Below are 21,442 nucleotides of genomic sequence, written 5' to 3'. Positions count from 1 at the left end.
TAGACGACTATTTAAAAAAAATATGACAATGGAAAGTTCAGCTTGCTCCTCTTTGGTTATCATTAGCCCTTGTCACTTCACAGTCCGGTGAGGATTTTTCTGTGAATTCACCAAAGAATCTTTAAACATCCTCTTTCTCTTTTGTTGAGCCACATTAAACACAATCTATAAATAATAAAAAAAAAAGTATATATATATAAAATAAAGGAATGACAAAAACAGGGGCAGTATAATTTTCTTTTTGTTTTCACTGCCGACTCTTCACTGAAAATAAACTTCACTTGATATGTTTCATACTATTATGACCGTACATTTAATTCGATTTTTTTTTATTATTAGTATCTGTTCTGCTTTATAGTTATAGCCTGTAGGGACAGTTACATCGATTCTAAAACCAAAAATCACACAAATCCCAAATTTGCTTGCAATTTTCATAAAATGGCAATATCAGACCAAATATTATCATTTGTTTATTTTTCAGTTTCCACAACATTATTTATACACTTTGCTGATTCCATAATAAAACGTAATTATTTTACTGACACACATGCAAACGTATAGCATAATTAACATATTAATATATTCTGCAAACCAAAAAAAAAAAAAAAAAAGAAGTAATTAGCCATTTTCAAAATGTTTTCATGCATAAAAGATCAATGTTTTATTATCATTGTGGACATTTTTAATAATTTTTTGTTAAACATGTATTTTGGTGCTTTGATGGTGTTTGTCTATGGCTAGCAAAAAGGAAGCCTTTGGTTGTTTAGCAGTGAATGATATTAGGAGTTAAATGAGACTTGAGTGGTTAATGCAGAGATTTACAGTGAAAAAGAACTTCTGTCACCTGCAATATTCACTCATTATATATATAAATACTTGAATTCAAAAACACTTTCTAACAGAACACAGAAGGTTATGAGAAGAAAAGGTCCTCGTTCTTCATCCTCAGACTGCTCGCAGGTGCTCGGAGCATTTGCTGGGAATGTGACTCGGCTTGTAGACGCACTCGTTCTTGGCAGTGTTGCACTTTGTGCAGCGGCACCGGTTTGCCACCGGGTAAAAGAAGAGGGGGTCGATGTGGACGGGACAGCCGGGCATCCTGGCAGAATGATAGACCAAAGAACGATGCATGCATCCTCTCTGAATCAGGAAACGCTTGCCCACAAATCCTCTCACGTTCGTGTCCTGTCACATACACAATACACGTGACATTATTAATACCTCGTTTCACGTGATATATGTAGTGTTTCTGAGAGTTTGATTCTCAGGGCCAAATTGATTCAGGACCTGATTTATTTCACAAGCAACCTTTAAAAAACATATCAGTTAACAGTGTGTTATGACCCCAAAACAAGTCATTTATGAATAATATTCTCAGTAACATTTTAGAGAATATGGTCCAATTCTCACTATTAACTAGTTGCCTTATTAGCATGCATATTACTAGGATATTACTAGGAAACGGCTGAAGACGCACTTGAACACTTTCTCTACTATTCTATTCTATTCTGTTCTATAATAAAAAATAAAAATGAACATTTACTGCGTTAGATTTAACTGAGAAGGGTCGTAGCACTTGCATATCGTTGTCCTACTGTTAGTTTCACTGCTTCTGTTGTTCTCATTTGTAAGTCGCTTTGGATAAAAGCGTCTGCTAAATGAATAAATGTAAATGTAAATATTAGCTGTTTATGAGTACTTATAAAGCACATATTAATGTCTTATTCTGAAAAGTCATAGTTAATAGTGAGAATTGGACCCTAATCTAATCAAAAGTGTGACCATATGTATCTATTTTTATTTTGATCTCTTTTACACACACACAAAAAGCATACATTAAACAGAACTATTTTCATATGAAATGACATGAATAAGACATTAGTTTGTTTGATTCAATGCTTTGAATATATTCAATATTAAATTCAATATGTTCTAAAATGACAATGATTTCTTTATATCATGAAACCGGATGGAATCGGTGGGTTTTCTCTCTCACATCATCCGAGATGTCCGTGGATGTGTGTGTTGTTACCTGCGTGAAGCACATTCCGCTGCACATGGTGGTGTTGACGGCCATGCAGTGACCGCACTCGTGTCTCTCCACGTACAGCGTGTAGTTCTTCAGAGAGCAGGCCAGGAGAACATCTCCTCCCATCAGGAAAAGCAGACTGCAGAAAAACAACATCCTCATCTTCATCCAGCGCCTGTCCCAAATCCAAAACCAGCTCACAGTGTTCTGATCAATGCTGTTGAGAATCCTTCATATAATGAGGGGTAAAAAATGGAAAGAAAAGTCCTCCTTTCACCCAACTTTTGCTTTAGTCAGAGTTCCTCGTTTGCTTTTTAGACTCACACTAATCCCAAATGTTGTTGTGTGCCTCTTATCTGGATCTCCAGGGAGGGAGGGTCCTCCACAACTCAACGTGACACCAGGGTGAACGGCCACGCACTGCCCCGCTCCAGAACTGCTAATCAGGCAATCACGGAAAACATCTTGCATTTGATTTCAGGTGCCCTCATTTATGTAGCAACATGACTTACTGCATTTATGAATAATTGTGTCTTAGCAATATGATTAGATGCTGGAAATACTTGTTTATGTTTATAATCTCCCTTTATATGTGGTTAATGTGAAAATCAAACTAGAAGGCAATTTCTAAGCTAAGAATGGCAGAAAATATTTGATAATAAACACACATTCATGAAAATATCCACATATACAGTATATAAACACATCAACATCAGGCATCGATATATTCCCATTGGTTCCCATATAGATTCAACTTTTTTTTTAATGTTATTAAAGATTCAACTTATTTTTCTTAAGTCAGTTTGATGTATTTTAAGTTGAAATGACTCAAAAATCCAAGATGTTGTATTTAACAATTTACGGTAGCAACTTTTCTTACAGTGTTCAACCGTTTTAGTGCACACCTTCCAGCCAATCAGAGCATTTAGACAGACCATGGTATAAATCAATTATTTTATTGTTTAAAACTATTTTATTCGAAGTCAAAATATCATTTAACGCGACTGTACGTCGTCTAGATATTAGACACTGACAAACAACGTTTTTAAGGGTGAAATCAAGTGGAAATAGCTTCTTTGGATGACATCTGCACAGGTACACCTTTTACATTGTGTGTTTGCTGAGCTTCCCGTTCGAACAGTTTTCTGTCTATATCGAACTGATCGTCTTTATGCTGGTTTTGATCAATTGCCTTCGTGTTGCATTTGCTGCCATGTCCCAGTTCTGCTGGGTAAATGGGTCTGTGCAGAGACGGAGACAGTGTCAGTTTCACGTGTTGCGTCGTTCACCTGGACAGTGTCTTCCATGTCTAATCCTCACTAAAGCTCCGGACATGTGCCGGCTTCAACATGCTTCCAGACTGCAGCTATAGCAACAGCGACTGCCGCTCCACGTCTCAAAACTTAGTCTCAAAGATGAAAAAAAGACTCGAGGATCATCATATTTTCACAGTCAAACATAGAGAGTTGGCTAATACAAAATGTTAAATATGTTACCTCATTAAACATGTTGCATGCTTTACAGATAAATAAATACTGGGTTTATTCCAAACAAAAAAAATATTGTGGTAACACTTTATTTTACAGTGTCATTGTTATATGTTTTTCATGTAGTTACTGTAGTAATGACTATAAATTATACATAATTACATGCAACTAACCCTAAACCAAACCCTAACCCTAACCGTAACTCTATAGTAAGTACATTTAGTTAATTAAAGGTATAGTGGAGAATCTTTCCGAATTTTAGATAAGACCCGCCCTCTCCACTTTTTGAATAAGTTTGATTGATTCACCAGAATGATTGACAATTAGGAGGACCAATAGTATAGGTGATCCACCCGGAAGTAAAAAATCCTCCATTATACCTTTAATATTACTCAGTACTTAAATGTGTAATTACACTGTAATAAGGACACATTAAAATAAAGTGTAACCAATATTACTCATTGAATTATTTATATGACAGAATACTCACAACTACATTAGCTTACCCTAAAAAAGTCCTGACATCCATTCTTACAGTATTTCTGGATGTACATTAAAGAACTATTAAACATGATATCATGTTAATTGACATTATCATAATGTTTTTATTATATTAAATGTGTCTTTAAAAGTCCTAAATGTGAATTTAAGATGATTGAAACTGCACAAATACCTTTTTAGTTTGAATTAGGTCAATATTTTAAAAATCTTGTGGTAAAATAATGTGTTGATTTTGAAATTGCTATTACTAATTGCTAAAAAGTGCAATTTCTACCTGTTTGACCCAATTTTTGTGTGTAGTGTACAGTCCGGTTGATTTATATATGAATCAGCCAGGTTAAATGTATATTTAATATATAGAAAAAAAGATAATAATCCCACAAACCATTTAGCACTTAAATGAACTACTGAACCCTGGTTCTCCTGTCATTAGATCTGTACATGTTTTCATTACATAATTCATCGTGACACCTGAAAGGAAACATGTTAAACTCAATCGGTCGAACGATCAGACTTGTGATATATATAAATGGGTCAGATACAGCTGAATAATGATGAATTCAGCGTTTTTGAATGTTTTGTTCACGTTGTTCTTTTTTTTATTACACTAATTTAAACATGAAATATGTATAAAATACACATTGCAATATAATTCTCAAAAATCTTTTAATAGCCTAAGAAAAAAAAAAATCTAAATATTAAAGTATGAGGTTAATATCTTGTGACTTTAATATTTTTGTGACTTATTTATGAATTTTATTAGAATTTCAAAAATCTGCACTGAAAAATATTCTTTTTGGGTATAAAACACAATAAAGATTCTTAGCAAAAGTACCATAATTTACATACCATACATTTTAACAGCTAAAATGCCTTTTTATGGACAAATAAAGGGTTATAACAGCTAGACTGAATTAGGTCAGAAATAAACCAAGGTAAAATATTAGGTTGATCTTGAAATTTCCATTATTATTATTATTTATTTATTTAAAGTGCTTGCCAGGAACTGTTTTTCACCTGATCTGGCACTTTAAATATTGTGTAAAAACAGGCAGTAAAATCAGAATAAGAAAATATGTTAGAATATGAGGGTTAATGCATATACTATTATCATAACCATAATAGTTTATTTTTTTGTTTTGGAAACTATAGTTCCAAATCCCAAATGAAGTTCAGTCTCTTGTATCCATACAGCTCTCCATCAATCAGCTGATCTACCTGCAAAGAAACCTTCAAATATATATATTAAAAAAGGAAGCCACTTTAATTCACTTGTTCAGGTCAAGCGAGCACTGAAACATGACAGAACGCAGGAGAAGAAAGCCTCAGTCTGATGTGTGTGTTGGTCTTGACCACAGCATTGACTCCAGGTGACTGTAACTGAATCAGTCTATGTTTAGTGCACTGTCAGCCTCAATAATTACACTGTCGGGGTTAGCGGAGTTTATATAATTAGGATGATATTTGAGCCCTTTATAATCGAAAGATTCTCTAGGGCGCACAGAGGATTCCAGGAGGACAATATATGGTTGTGCAATCAGTTACATTCACAGCGTCTCGCCAGCAAGTCGACCTGGTCACGTTGAACATGGGACATGGAAGTTAACGCTAGAGGGCAACGTGATACACGGTGGTTGCTCCAGGAAAAACTGGGTCACGGGGATACATGACCCATCCCTATTTTCTGTGATGTCTCCACAGCCATATCTTCTGAGGGACAGCTGAGATAGGAGCCTGTTTCAGCCAAGGTCAGAGGTCAAAGGTGAATGTGCCGTTTTGTTTCAGATTTAATACCTATATACATCTATATATATAGAACACTATATTGCCAAAAGTTTTGGGATATTGCCACTATATTGCCAAAAGTTTATACAAATGAACTTTAATGACATCCCATTCTTAATCCGTAGGGTTTAATATGGAGTTGGCCCACCCTTTGCGGCTATAACAGCTTCAACTCTTCTGGGAAGGCTTTCCACAAGGTTTATGAGTGTGTTTATGGGAATTTTTTGCCATTCCTCTAGAAGTGCTTATGTGAGGTCAGGCACGAGTTGGACGAGATGAGGTCAGGACTCGCTCATCCATGTCTTTATGGACCTTGCTTTGAGCACTGGTGCGCAGTCATGCTGGAACAGGAACATCCCCAAACTGTTCCCACAAAGTTGGGAGCATGAAATTGTCCAAAATGTCTTGGTATGCGGAAGCATTGAGAGTTCCTTTAACTGGAACTAAAGGGGGGTCGCACACCGGCTTTAAAATTCACCGAAATTAAAATTCAAACACATTATTCTCTATGAGTGTACACACACCGGCGGCGCCATTAGGCGTCTGTCCGCGGCGCCCAGCAACGGCTCAGGACCTTGTTCAAAATCCTGCCGCGCCACAGAGCGCCATTTACATAGTTTTATATTAAATGTACATTTATTTGTCTCAAATCGTCGTTAATGTATATACTGACTTCACCCTGTGCTGCAATATACATTTAGTTTTACATTCATTTACAGAAATCGGATTTCAGATGTTATCGGATTTTCAGGTGATATTCTCAATTCATTCAGTTAACGGACGCTCTGAGGTAAAGTGTGCAGACTGCAGACTTAGCAACGATTGTATTTAATTGTACAGTACAATCATAACATAGTACAGACATGATCTTAATTCCATGATGTCCTTAAACATAACAATATTGCTGGCCATAAACTGAGAAACTGCGCGTCCAGTGTGCGATACCTCGAGTTGTCCTAGACACGATGCGGCGCTGAGCTTCTCGTCCGGTGTGCGACCCCCTTAAGAGGCCAAGCCCAACCCCCGAAAAACAACCCCACACCATAACCCCCCCTCCACCAAACGTTACACTTGGCACAATACAGTCAGGTAAGGGCCATTCTCCTGGCAACCGCCAAACCCAGATTCGTCCATCGGATTGCCAGACAGAGAAGCGTGATTGGTCACTCCAGAGAACACGTCTCCACTGCTCTAGAGTCCAGTGTTGGCTGCTTTACACCACTGTAATGCTTTGCATTGCATTTGTTGATGTGAGGCTTGGATGCAGCGGCTCGGACATGGAAACACATTCCATGAAGCTCTACGCTCTGCTCTTGAGCTAATCTGAAGGCCACACGAAGTTTGGAGGTCTGAAGCCGTTGACTCTGCAGAAAGTTGGCGACTTCTGCACACTGTGAGCCTCAGCATGCGCTGACCCCGCTCTGTGATTTTACGTGGCCTACCACTCCGTGGCTGAGATGCTGTTGTTCCCAATTGCTTCCACTTTGTTAGAATACCACTAACAGTTGACAGTGGGATATTTAGTAGTGAGGAAATTTCACGAATGGACTTATTGCACAGATGGCAACCTATCACAGTTCCACGCTTGAGTTCACTGAGCTCCTGAGAGCGACCCATTCTTCCACAGATGTTTGCAGAAGCGTCTGCATGCCTAGTGCTTGATTTTATACAACTGTGGCCACGGAAGTGATTAGAACACCTGAATTCAATGATTTGGAGGGGTGTCCCAATACTTTTGCCAATATAGTGTGTGTGGTATATAGATTCCCATATAGATTCAACTTTTTTTTTAATGTTATTAAAGATTCAACTTATTTTTCTTAAGTCAGTTTGATGTATTTTAAGTTGAAATGACTCAAAAATCCAAGATGTTGTATTTAACAATTTACGGTAGCAACTTTTCTTACAGTGTTCAACCGTTTTAGTGCACACCTTCCAGCCAATCAGAGCATTTAGACAGACCATGGTATAAATCAATTATTTTATTGTTTAAAACTATTTTATTCGAAGTCAAAATATCATTTAACGCGACTGTACGTCGTCTAGATATTAGACACTGACAAACAACGTTTTTAAGGGTGAAATCAAGTGGAAATAGCTTCTTTGGATGACATCTGCACAGGTACACCTTTTACATTGTGTGTTTGCTGAGCTTCCCGTTCGAACAGTTTTCTGTCTATATCGAACTGATCGTCTTTATGCTGATTTTGATCAATTGCCTTCGTGTTGCATTTGCTGCCATGTCCCAGTTCTGCTGGGTAAATGGGTCTGTGCAGAGACGGAGACAGTGTCAGTTTCACGTGTTGCGTCGTTCACCTGGACAGTGTCTTCCATGTCTAATCCTCACTAAAGCTCCGGACATGTGCCGGCTTCAACATGCTTCCAGACTGCAGCTATAGCAACAGCGACTGCCGCTCCACGTCTCAAAACTTAGTCTCAAAGATGAAAAAAAGACTCGAGGATCATCATATTTTTACAGTCAAACATAGAGAGTTGGCTAATACAAAATGTTAAATATGTTACCTCATTGAACATGTTGCATGCTTTACAGATAAATAAATACTGGGTTTATTCCAAACAAAAAAAAATATTGTGGTAACACTTTATTTTACAGTGTCATTGTTATATGTTTTTCATGTAGTTACTGTAGTAATGACTATAAATTATACATAATTACATGCAACTAACCCTAAACCAAACCCTAACCCTAACCGTAACTCTATAGTAAGTACATTTAGTTAATTAAAGGTATAGTGGAGAATCTTTCCGAATTTTAGATAAGACCCGCCCTCTCCACTTTTTGAATAAGTTTGATTGATTCACCAGAATGATTGACAATTAGGAGGACCAATAGTATAGGTGATCCACCCGGAAGTAAAAAATCCTCCATTATACCTTTAATATTACTCAGTACTTAAATGTGTAATTACACTGTAATAAGGACACATTAAAATAAAGTGTAACCAATATTACTCATTGAATTATTTATATGATAGAATACTCACAACTACATTAGCTTACCCTAAAAAAGTCCTGACATCCATTCTTACAGTATTTCTGGATGTACATTAAAGAACTATTAAACATGATATCATGTTAATTGACATTATCATAATGTTTTTATTATATTAAATGTGTCTTTAAAAGTCCTAAATGTGAATTTAAGATGATTGAAACTGCACAAATACCTTTTTAGTTTGAATTAGGTCAATATTTAAAAAATCTTGTGGTAAAATAATGTGTTGATTTTGAAATTGCTATTACTAATTGCTAAAAAGTGCAATTTCTACCTGTTTGACCCAATTTTTGTGTGTAGTGTACAGTCCGGTTGATTTATATATGAATCAGCCAGGTTAAATGTATATTTAATATATAGAAAAAAAGATAATAATCCCACAAACCATTTAGCACTTAAATGAACTACTGAACCCTGGTTCTCCTGTCATTAGATCTGTACATGTTTTCATTACATAATTCATCGTGACACCTGAAAGGAAACATGTTAAACTCAATCGGTCGAACGATCAGACTTGTGATATATATAAATGGGTCAGATACAGCTGAATAATGATGAATTCAGCGTTTTTGAATGTTTTGTTCACGTTGTTCTATTTTTTATTACACTAATTTAAACATGTAATATGTATAAAATACACATTGCAATATAATTCTCAAAAATCTTTTAATAGCCTAAGAAAAAAAAAATCTAAATATTAAAGTATGAGGTTAATATCTTGTGACTTTAATATTTTTGTGACTTATTTATGAATTTTATTAGAATTTCAAAAATCTGCACTGAAAAATATTCTGTTTGGGTATAAAACACAATAAAGATTCTTAGCAAAAGTACCATAATTTACATACCATACATTTTAACAGCTAAAATGCCTTTTTATGGACAAATAAAGGGTTATAACAGCTAGACTGAATTAGGTCAGAATTAAACCAAGGTAAAATATTAGGTTGATCTTGAAATTTCCATTATTATTATTATTTATTTATTTAAAGTGCTTGCCAGGAACTGTTTTTCACCTGATCTGGCACTTTAAACATTGTGTAAAAACAGGCAGTAAAATCAGAATAAGAAAATATGTTAGAATATGAGGGTTAATGCATATACTACTATCATAACCATAATAGTTTATTTTTTTGTTTTGGAAATTATAGTTCCAAATCCCAAATGAAGTTCAGTCTCTTGTATCCACACAGCTCTCCATCAATCAGCTGATCTACCTGCAAAGAAACCTTCAAATATATATATTAAAAAAGGAAGCCACTTTAATTCACTTGTTCAGGTCAAGCGAGCACTGAAACATGACAGAACGCAGGAGAAGAAAGCCTCAGTCTGATGTGTGTGTTGGTCTTGACCACAGCATTGACTCCAGGTGACTGTAACTGAATCAGTCTATGTTTAGTGCACTGTCAGCCTCAATAATTACACTGTCGGGGTTAGCGGAGTTTATATAATTAGGATGATATTTGAGCCCTTTATAATCGAAAGATTCTCTAGGGCGCACAGAGGATTCCAGGAGGACAATATATGGTTGTGCAATCAGTTACATTCACAGCGTCTCGCCAGCAAGTCGACCTGGTCACGTTGAACATGGGACATGGAAGTTAACGCTAGAGGGCAACGTGATACACGGTGGTTGCTCCAGGAAAAACTGGGTCACGGGGATACATGACCCATCCCTATTTTCTGTGATGTCTCCACAGCCATATCTTCTGAGGGACAGCTGAGATAGGAGCCTGTTTCAGCCAAGGTCAGAGGTCAAAGGTGAATGTGCCGTTTTGTTTCAGATTTAATACCTATATACATCTATATATATAGAACACTATATTGCCAAAAGTTTTGGGATATTGCCACTATATTGCCAAAAGTTTATACAAATGAACTTTAATGACATCCCATTCTTAATCCGTAGGGTTTAATATGGAGTTGGCCCACCCTTTGCGGCTATAACAGCTTCAACTCTTCTGGGAAGGCTTTCCACAAGGTTTATGAGTGTGTTTATGGGAATTTTTTGCCATTCCTCTAGAAGTGCTTATGTGAGGTCAGGCACGAGTTGGACGAGATGAGGTCAGGACTCGCTCATCCATGTCTTTATGGACCTTGCTTTGAGCACTGGTGCGCAGTCATGCTGGAACAGGAACATCCCCAAACTGTTCCCACAAAGTTGGGAGCATGAAATTGTCCAAAATGTCTTGGTATGCGGAAGCATTGAGAGTTCCTTTAACTGGAACTAAAGGGGGGTCGCACACCGGCTTTAAAATTCACCGAAATTAAAATTCAAACACATTATTCTCTATGAGTGTACACACACCGGCGGCGCCATTAGGCGTCTGTCCGCGGCGCCCAGCAACGGCTCAGGACCTTGTTCAAAATCCTGCCGCGCCACAGAGCGCCATTTACATAGTTTTATATTAAATGTACATTTATTTGTCTCAAATCGTCGTTAATGTATATACTGACTTCACCCTGTGCTGCAATATACATTTAGTTTTACATTCATTTACAGAAATCGGATTTCAGATGTTATCGGATTTTCAGGTGATATTCTCAATTCATTCAGTTAACGGACGCTCTGAGGTAAAGTGTGCAGACTGCAGACTTAGCAACGATTGTATTTAATTGTACAGTACAATCATAACATAGTACAGACATGATCTTAATTCCATGATGTCCTTAAACATAACAATATTGCTGGCCATAAACTGAGAAACTGCGCGTCCAGTGTGCGATACCTCGAGTTGTCCTAGACACGATGCGGCGCTGAGCTTCTCGTCCGGTGTGCGACCCCCTTAAGAGGCCAAGCCCAACCCCCGAAAAACAACCCCACACCATAACCCCCCCTCCACCAAACGTTACACTTGGCACAATACAGTCAGGTAAGGGCCATTCTCCTGGCAACCGCCAAACCCAGATTCGTCCATCGGATTGCCAGACAGAGAAGCGTGATTGGTCACTCCAGAGAACACGTCTCCACTGCTCTAGAGTCCAGTGTTGGCTGCTTTACACCACTGTAATGCTTTGCATTGCATTTGTTGATGTGAGGCTTGGATGCAGCGGCTCGGACATGGAAACACATTCCATGAAGCTCTACGCTCTGCTCTTGAGCTAATCTGAAGGCCACACGAAGTTTGGAGGTCTGAAGCCGTTGACTCTGCAGAAAGTTGGCGACTTCTGCACACTGTGAGCCTCAGCATGCGCTGACCCCGCTCTGTGATTTTACGTGGCCTACCACTCCGTGGCTGAGATGCTGTTGTTCCCAATTGCTTCCACTTTGTTAGAATACCACTAACAGTTGACAGTGGGATATTTAGTAGTGAGGAAATTTCACGAATGGACTTATTGCACAGATGGCAACCTATCACAGTTCCACGCTTGAGTTCACTGAGCTCCTGAGAGCGACCCATTCTTCCACAGATGTTTGCAGAAGCGTCTGCATGCCTAGTGCTTGATTTTATACAACTGTGGCCACGGAAGTGATTAGAACACCTGAATTCAATGATTTGGAGGGGTGTCCCAATACTTTTGCCAATATAGTGTGTGTGGTGTATACATATACACACAATCAGCCAATCACATGTCAGCAACTCAATTCATTTAGGCATGTAGACATGGTCAAGACGATCTGCTGAAGTTCAAACTGAGCATCAGAATGGGGAATAAAGGTGATTTAAGTGACTTTGAACGTGGCCTGGTTGTTGGTGCCAGACGGGCTGGTCTCCAAGTCAGCGGTGGGCTCTGGCTTGTGATCCGCTGAGGGCATGGCTGAAGGCTGACTGGGCTCTGGGTCCGGAGCGGGGGAGCGGGGCTGGCATTGTCCTCATTTACAAGGCAGATGGTAAACGGTCACACTGCACCAGCACCCACTCCACATACAGCACTCCACAGCACCATCCACGGGCAGGAGTGTCTTCAACCAGTCATTGAGGCTGGTGTTGAAGAATACACAAAGCATATTTTCCATTATTATTATGTATCATTTTAAAATTATTACATGATTTGGTAACGAATAAAACAAAACCTATAGTGTATGATGTATCTAACACAATATACACTGTATCTACAGTGGGCTCCAAAAGTCAGAGAACACTGTAATAATTAAAACCTCATTTAACCTCGGAAATAAACAGAACGTTTTAGGATTTTGGGGGGAAAAATTAAAAGACAGACACATACATTTTTTACATTTTAAACCATTTCATATCCTGTAGCATCAAATATTTTCAATATGTTCACTATGGATCCAGATTTTTGGACTCCCTATATAACTCCCATAAAATAGTGCAATATACAGTTCATTAAAGACCACCCACACATAAACACAACACATACAGTAAGCAGTTCATTATTTCAAATTAGACAACATAATGCAAAGCGGAGTACCATCCTAAAGGTTTTTTTTTTTTTTATAATGACAAAAATAATGTAAATTATCCTGTCTCCACAGCCATGAAAGGTGTTTAATTGGCTGTCATAAAGACAAGAGTCAAACAAACAAAAACACACCGATATTCATAGAGCAAACATATGAAACAGATTGGTTTCTGGTGTTATGTAATTGTGCAACAAGCATACAGTTTTATGCAATAGAGTTGTGCAGTTATCTCAGAATTGTAACACACACACACACACATATATATATATATATATATATATACAGAAGTTCTGAGGTGGAGAGAACATACAGTAGTCAGTGAGCATCAGTACCCTGTTTTTAAGGCTTAGTTTGATCATCACACATGCTAATATGATTGTCAGACACATGATAGGCAGCATGTCACTTTGGTATAAAATATCCAAATATATTAAATCTAGGTCTTCGAGTCCTTTCACTTCCCCCTCACTGGTGCTTAAAGCCATGAAATTACAAAATAGTATTTCAGAATGTATTTCAAGGCTACTACACCTAGGGGGCAGTATATTCCTAACAAACATTCACTTTAAAAAAGGCTTGTAAATGTAAATATTTTGACTGTAAAATGTTCTTTACTTCTTGGTATCCTCTTTCACCACTCAACCACATAACCAGGCCTTCATATTTCGAAGTTCATATTTTGATAGTTATTTATATTAATTGAGGGATTTTTTTGTGGCACATTTATCTCTTAAAATGTTAACATTTTGTAACTTATATGTAAGGCAGCAGATTGACCAGAGGCTAAATTCTTCTTTTGTCTGAATTCTTCAGACAAAATACTAAATTCTTCATTAATTAATTAAATCCTGTTATACTAACATTATTTGCATGAAAATGAATGTGTATTATCTTGGGTAACCTTGCAAAAAGTTATCAAAATAATCTTTTTTTGTTTGTTTTGTTTTTCCATTTGTTTTAAGAAAAGTTAATTTCACTTTAAAACTAAGTTCATTAAAATAAATGAAAGATATTCAAATTAATTTAAAACAACAACGAAATATTTTAGAAAAATAAACTTAATTCAACATATATTTTCTGAAAGTTTGAATATCCTGTTCAATTCTGCTTTATTACAATATTTTTACTTGAAAACACAATCAAATTACAGATTAATAAAATTATTTTATGCTGTATTAAGAGAATTATTATAGTTTTTACTAATACTTTGAATTGTATTTTATGTTTATATTTTCCATTTTCATTTTAATTTCAGTCAAAGTTTTGGTAATTTTGAAGTGTTTTCATTTCAATTTTAATGTAACTTTTTTTTAGTAAATCAAGTTACAACAGGACAAGTTTTTCCAGTTAACAACAGTTTTTTTTTTTTTTAAATGTTTTTAGTTTTAGTTGAAGTGATCAACCCTGTGATCCTCACACACAGATTTTAAAGATCCAAATCTACGTCAGCGCTGATAAAGAATTCATTTCTGCCGCAGAACAGCTTTTCTCATGGTTTTTTTTCAGCCTTAACAGTCCAGACCTGGATCCTCTTTATGATAACCCAGTCCGTTTGGGGTGCTGTGACTCGAATTCGTAAACATGCCACGGTTGCGGGCACAAGTTTCTGGACATCGGGTTCATTAAACTGTCCGTTCTGAAGAGAACCTAGTGCGTGAAATTCCGAACAATCCAACGCAGACTCCATTTTCACCAGAGATTTCCCAAGTTCCACATCAGCAGAAACCAGCTGATCTTTTCCATCCGATCCTGTTCGTATTTGGACACGGGAGATAAGAACCGGTTCATGAAAGGCCACTAAAAAGTAGTTTTCTGAGCCAATAGGGGAAATGCCCCAGAAATACCCTAAATCTTGACTGTAAGCCTTTTCGGCTGTATTGGTCTCAAAAGTCTCAATGTTCGTGCGAATGTCCGCTGGAGGGTTATCAGCAACTTCTTCGACGAAGTCCTCATCCTTCAGGTGATTGTGTATCCCCCTAAATGACGAGTAAGTGCCCATGTGCTGAAACAGAGATGGGCGGAAACGAATGACTTTATCCTGCATCAACAATTTGTGAAAATGCGACAGCAGGAAGTCGCAGGGCATCTCTTGGTAGAAATTATAAAGGAAACGGGCCAGGATGGGCAGATCTTTGGATTGGTAGAGTTTTCCGATGTAGCCCAACTTGGAGAATTCCAGCGTGACCCACTTCGAGTTGTCCATCGAACCGATGTGCTCACGCATACCGGAGAGAAAGTTCTTCGAACAGCTCACGTCATCCTCCAGCATGATATAGTATTGGGAGAGGTTACTGCTAAAATGGAGCAAATAGGAGTAGTCCACGTTTTGCTTCGAACGGAAGGACACGCGGTCGGGAGCGTCGTTGAAGTTCCTCTTCAGTCCTGTAAGGGGAGGATAGTTGTCTTCGTTGACGTGGATAACAAGCAGTCGACCCTTCGACAGATGCAGGTGGAATTCATCTGTGATTTTCTGTAAGGTCTCCCGGATCCAGCTCACATCAAAGTCAGCGAGAAGGACGACCACCACCATTTGATCCAGCTCTTCCTCTGAGGACTCGGTGAAGATTGACTGAAGAGTGTCCTGAAGATAACTGCCCTTTTTCCTCTTCACAGACGAGAGGCCCACCGTTAGGTACTCTGAAAAAGGATGAAACCACAGGGATGTGACTACAAAGTTGTTTACTGGGATTCATTAAAGCTACACTGTGTAATTTTTTAAGTTGATTCTTTGCAAAAAACACTTTGTTCTTTCAAAATGATATGTGCTCATTAATGTGTAATTACTTCTACCAACTAATCAAGTATTCTCGTAAGCGTAGAATCTGCCATTTAGAATACATACGAGCGAGTCGTTCGAATGGCGGCAGCCATGTTGCGCCTACATCTTGAAAATACATTCGCCAAAGAGGGACATACCTGGAAATTCAAGCTTCGCCTTTCGCGTTTTAACACTCAGTGGCGCCGTGACGAATGCGAGGGGGAGATTACTCGCGACTGCCGGCAGATTTGAAATAATACGACCACCGTAGGAGTTAAAACGCCCTCGGAATGGGAGGGGCTAGAAAGTAATATTCAGTTGGTAGTCATAAACAATTTCACAGCTAGATGGGAGAAAATCCTACACAGTAAGTTCACAAAGTCTTAAATCTTTCCCCAGCATTGATGGAATTTTCCAGCAATCCATGTTTTCATGGTTATACGGTAGAGGGCGCTATTACGCATCTTTTGAAAGAGTACAGAATCTCCGGATCAAAACAGGTGAAGAAGAAACAAGCCATAGAAGCATTGCTCATACACATGTAAACTAACACGATCATCAAAGGTCCTGTTTACACCTGGTGTTAAGATGCGTTTCGGTCGATCGGATCACAAGTAGACGAGGGCGACACATTCCCGTTTACACCTGGTGTTTTAATCCGTCTCTTTTGTCCACTTTCAGCCACTTCTGTCCTGATTTCTTCGAGAGGAGGGTCTATGGGCGAGGAAATGTATGGGCTTTTTCAAAACTTTCAATCTAATGGTTGAAATAAGCTCGTGCAGTTTACATATGAACACGACCAGAGACGACGGAAAAACACACGGAGAACAGCAGCTTCAGTTTTTGCTCTGACAGACTCGAGACCAGCTGAACAACACTGAGTGTGTGTTAGAAATCAGGAATGGTGAGAGAGCATTGTGGTTGGTACATTTTTCATCTTTAAACCTTGGGTTTTTAGCCAACAAAGGTTGAATCTCGTCTGGCTAGAGCGCTACCCATAATGTTTACTCATCAGGTCAGTATTTGTGGCTGTTCAAACGTATTCGTCCACATGAGCGTTTACACTACGAAAGCAATCCGGTCGAATGTGTTTTCAACTACATCTGGAAGTGATCGAAAGTGGTCGTTTTAGACCCGTTTACTCCTGTATTTAGAGTCGTCCACTTGTGATCCGATCGACCGAAACGCATCTTAATACCAGGTGTGAACAGGGCCAAACATTCAACAGCATATAAATCAAAACTGCCTAATGTTACTGAATGAAATGTCGACCCAGGACGAGCTAAAGGACTGTGAAGCTTTGGGGGTGTTGATGGACTCGATCTACTCCATCTATGTTTTGATCATCGTTCTCAATCCGATCCGGACAATGTGATTTTCTCAGCTTTTTGTTAAAAATGTTGCTTCTTTTAATGAAACTTACCCACATTCAAGAGTTCATTAAAACATTTTTTAAAGCAGATGCTCTGTTCTTTCTTTTTATATATTGACTGTTCATTCAATAGAAGATTTTGGGGGCCATGAAAGTTTTGTGAAAATGATCAAAAATGCTGGCTGCCAACTTAAAAAGAAGTTATAAGTTAGTTTGAACGGCAGTTTAATAATCTTACTTTCAAGATGTATTCTCAAGGAAATAGCTAGTTTTCAATACAGCACGCCCTTTTACTGAAAAACAAAACTTTCATGTCAAGCAGAGCTAACACAGGATGCGGTCTTTCAGAGACACTCAGGCAATCAGTGTCCGGGATGGAGCTTGAAAAGTTATTTTAAGAACTGGTGAAACAAACGAGGACATCCGCCTGGCGCACATGTACATTAATCATCGGTTTAAAAGTATTGCAGATGTTTCGTGTGAATGGTCCGCACAAGCTGCACTTATGCACTTATTCATAAATATGTTGATTATTTTAAGAGTAATTTAGGTAACTACATCGAATAAAATTATGGACATAAATTTCAATTGCACTTCCTTTAGTGATTTTCAAGCATTATCTTCGAAATCTGTTGTATCTAAACAAAAATTCTTCCGGTAAATTCTCTGCTAGTTATAGATAGATAAACTCACTCTTGGACTGCTGGAGGTCTCCTGCCAGAACTTTAATGGAAACATTGAAATGCAGGTAATGGCTCTGGAGATCTTCAACCCAAGTCTCTCTATCCCAAATCCAGTCCACTGGACCCTGTAGCAAAAAAACAACAACAACAAAAAATTCATAAATCATCAAATTTACAGGTCTAGTTCATCATATTACATCAACATCAACTACAAACTTGATCCTAGGAAGTTTAGTGTTAAGCCCCGTTCACACTGCCAGCGACACGCAGATCCCATTCATTTAAATTGAAGGCTAGAGATTTCCAACGACACGATTTCCAGCCGCGATGGCACTTGCCGTTTCTCGTTCATCTCTAATATTAAGCATTTTATGCACTGATTCCATTCTTAGTCTTTTCCCTCCATAATGTTTGTTTTTAGCTGCAAGAAAACTGATTCGGTGTCTACAACATGGAATCCGTGAAAGTCATTCATAAACTTTCCTAGACAACAGTAGTGGGAACGCCCACCAGCGACCTCACCGCCAGCTACTGGCGACATGCAGCGACAGTCACTGGCAGTGTGAACACAGCTTTAGGTGGGTACACACTGCATGATTATCAAAGTTGTCGGATTGCTGTTCTTCTCACACTACACAACAGATCGGCAACAGGGGGTCACACATTGTGGTGTCGTGCCGATTGAACACAAAAGATGTGTATCCACGAAAACTGAACTTTTAATTTTAATTGCAATCCAATATAAAGTATTGTAGTAAGGATACCACACACATTATACAACACTTCAATAGGAAGAATCCATTGGCTGTTATCTGTCGTGTGCAGTGGAAAGGCGGTTTAAGGGCATGTTTACACGACAACGATGTACTATAAACAGAAACGTTTTTCCATTGCGCTTTTTCGCGTACAGACGACAAAATTGTCAAAATGATTCCCGTTCACACGGATCCGTGAAAACGACTAAAATCGCTGTATTATTCATGCCAGGCCAGTAGATGGCGATGTCAATTTGTAAAGAAACACTACGCTCCTATAGACTGAACACGTAGTACTCATGCGCATGACATCCCCGTTTTCACAAATTCAAGTTTTTGTAGTTTACACAGAGACGATAACGGTATTGTTTTAACAAACTTGCACTTTGAAACCAGTTTTCAAAAGTTTGTTTTCAATCTCCCAAAACACAGTTGTCGTGTAAATGAACGGCTAAAACACATTAAAGTTTTCCATTTCCACGTCTCGTGTAAACAGACCCAGGTCCAGTGCCCGGTTGCATAAAGCACCTTAAGTGTAATTTTCCAGTATGTTTTCCAAGATATACTGGATATTTTCCAGTGTATCTTTTACAGTAGGTTTCCCTTAAACTTTAGGGTGTCGCAGAAAATAACCCTTGTGTTACTTAAGGGTTTTTATAAGTGAAACATCATAAATCCTTAGAATGTCCCTTAAAGGAGAACTCCGGTCAATTTTAACATTGAGCTCATTTTTTTGTACATTTGGAGTGCTGTCAATACAGAGAACAACGACAAAAATCGGTGTTGCCTACACCGAGTTATTCTATTTTTAAAATTTGCACCCTATTGACTTCAATGGGGCAAGTAGTAAGCCTGCTTTTTAGCCTCTTAACATCCTTTAAGTGTCATTACAAGTGCACAGAAAATGTGAGTGATTCCTTCCGAGTGAACACGAGTGGATCTGACTGCAGTAGATGTTAGAGATATTAATAAAAATGAAGTTAATTCAGCCAGCGCTCATACCTTTGTTTACATCCTGTTTTCGGTGGAAGGCCATAGTAATCGATTGTCGAGTTCACGCGCATAGGTTTAGTACCTATGATCACGCGCGTGAACTCGACAATCGATTACTATGGCCTTCCAAATTGACCGGAGTTCTCCTTTAAGTATCTATTTTTTTCACTTAAGTAATCTCCTAAAAAACAATGTGTTGCATAAAGCCCCTTAACTGTCATTCTTTGAGTATCCATCTCATCTGGTCCTTCTCTTTTATATTTAGTTTTCTTTTTTGATTTCCTTATCCATGTTATGTTGTTTTCTGTGAAAACTTACCGCTATCTGCGTTAACAAATAACGTGTGCTTGGCAACAACAGAAATTTGACATATTTATTTATTTATTTATTTGATATGGACATAACAAAACTGCTAATTTACAACACTTGTCCATAGGAGGCTACACATTTCACAAAACACAACACAATACAGTATACAAAACACAATGCAAAACAGTACACAGTACAATATTTAAGAAGGTAAACAATACACATCACCAATATACATTTCATACAGCATTACCATGTGTGCAGCTTTGACTTGACTTCAGCCATTGTTTCAGACCTCTGTTAAAGCTGATCATGTCTGTCTGCAGTTTTAAGTCAGTGGGCATAGAGTTCCATAGTCTCAACCCATTAAAAGAGAAACTGGACTGACCAAAAGATTTTGTAAATCTTGGAAGAACACAGTCCCCACTGACTGAGGCTCTGGTGGAGGGTCTAAGTGAGTGAGCCCTGACGCCTAATAATGAGAGCAGAAAACAGCGGCGACACATGACTGTTCAAACATTTAAAAACCAATTTCAGAGTACTAAAATGTATAAAGTTTTCGAAAGTAAAAAGATTATGTCTATGAATGATGTCGTATGAAGGTAAATCAGTAGCAAAACTCGAGAGCACGTAGATGTGAATTTGAGAACTTGTACAATAAATATTGGTACTTGTACATGAACATTTACACTCACAGCTCCAATGTGAAAACCTGTAAAATAAAAATCTGAAGTTGAATGTTGAAATTTGCACTCGCATACAATAGTCACAAACCTGTATTCTGAATCTGAAGCTGCAGACAAGTAGACACAAATGTGTAAAATGCCATTCACAGAAATACAACGACAGACACAAACTTGTAATATATATTTTGCGTTTAATCTTACATTCACATTCACGGTACTTCCTCAATTAGGCACTTGCAACTTCTCAAATCTGTCACTGCAATTTCAAATTTCGCGCCTTGACTTTTGCTACTCTTTTCGCGATATATCAGGTGCAAAACTAACTCGTGCACTTGAAACTCAGAGGCGGTGAGAGAGAAAGGGGGGCGGGAGGAGGGGGGGTCAAAGGAGCCGTTTTATTGGTTGGCACCTAGCCAATGAAATGGGACTTCGATGATGTCACGAAACCCACGTGCACTGAAACGCTATGGCTTAATGCAATGCATTAGACTGATATTAAAAGAAATAAACGATATTATCAAACTCAGTAAACACAATGCTAATAATGCATACTACAGAATAGCAGATGAGCACAGAATATGACGAAAGAAAGCAAATGTGTGTTCAGTGCAAATAAACTTGCTGCCTGTGTTTTATTAATAATGTAACGAATTATGTGTTTTTTGTTATTGTTTTTTTTATTTTATAACTGTTGGTCCA

General features: G+C 38.0%; 2 protein-coding genes across 2 annotated transcripts in view; both read right to left on the bottom strand.

The window, feature by feature from the left end:
* Nucleotides 1–420: 420 nt before the first annotated feature.
* LOC311301876 (thyrotropin subunit beta) lies at nucleotides 421–2,356 on the bottom strand. The gene is made up of 2 exons (XM_084427246.1): nucleotides 2,033–2,356; nucleotides 421–1,185 (listed from the first exon to the last, which is right to left on the bottom strand). Exons 1-2 carry the CDS (start codon nucleotides 2,195–2,197, stop codon nucleotides 946–948), a joined length of 405 nt encoding a protein of 134 aa, XP_084283372.1. The 5' UTR covers nucleotides 2,198–2,356; the 3' UTR covers nucleotides 421–945.
* Nucleotides 2,357–14,396: 12,040 nt separating this feature from the next.
* Nucleotides 14,397–21,442, bottom strand: part of LOC311302109 (alpha-1,3-mannosyl-glycoprotein 4-beta-N-acetylglucosaminyltransferase C) — a 33,815-nt gene continuing 26,769 nt past the window's right edge. Inside the window, exons 3-4 of the mRNA XM_084427728.1 lie at nucleotides 18,011–18,125; nucleotides 14,397–15,824 (exon numbers count right to left, since the gene is read on the bottom strand). Coding sequence (XP_084283854.1) covers nucleotides 14,677–15,824; nucleotides 18,011–18,125 — 1,263 coding nt within the window. The 3' untranslated portion in view covers nucleotides 14,397–14,676. The remainder of the gene's footprint in view (nucleotides 15,825–18,010; nucleotides 18,126–21,442) is intronic.

This window comes from Rutilus rutilus, assembly GCF_951802725.1.
Source record: "Rutilus rutilus genome assembly, chromosome: 13".
NCBI lineage: Eukaryota > Metazoa > Chordata > Actinopteri > Cypriniformes > Leuciscidae > Rutilus > Rutilus rutilus.
This window is presented reverse-complemented; position numbering and strand designations above follow the sequence as displayed.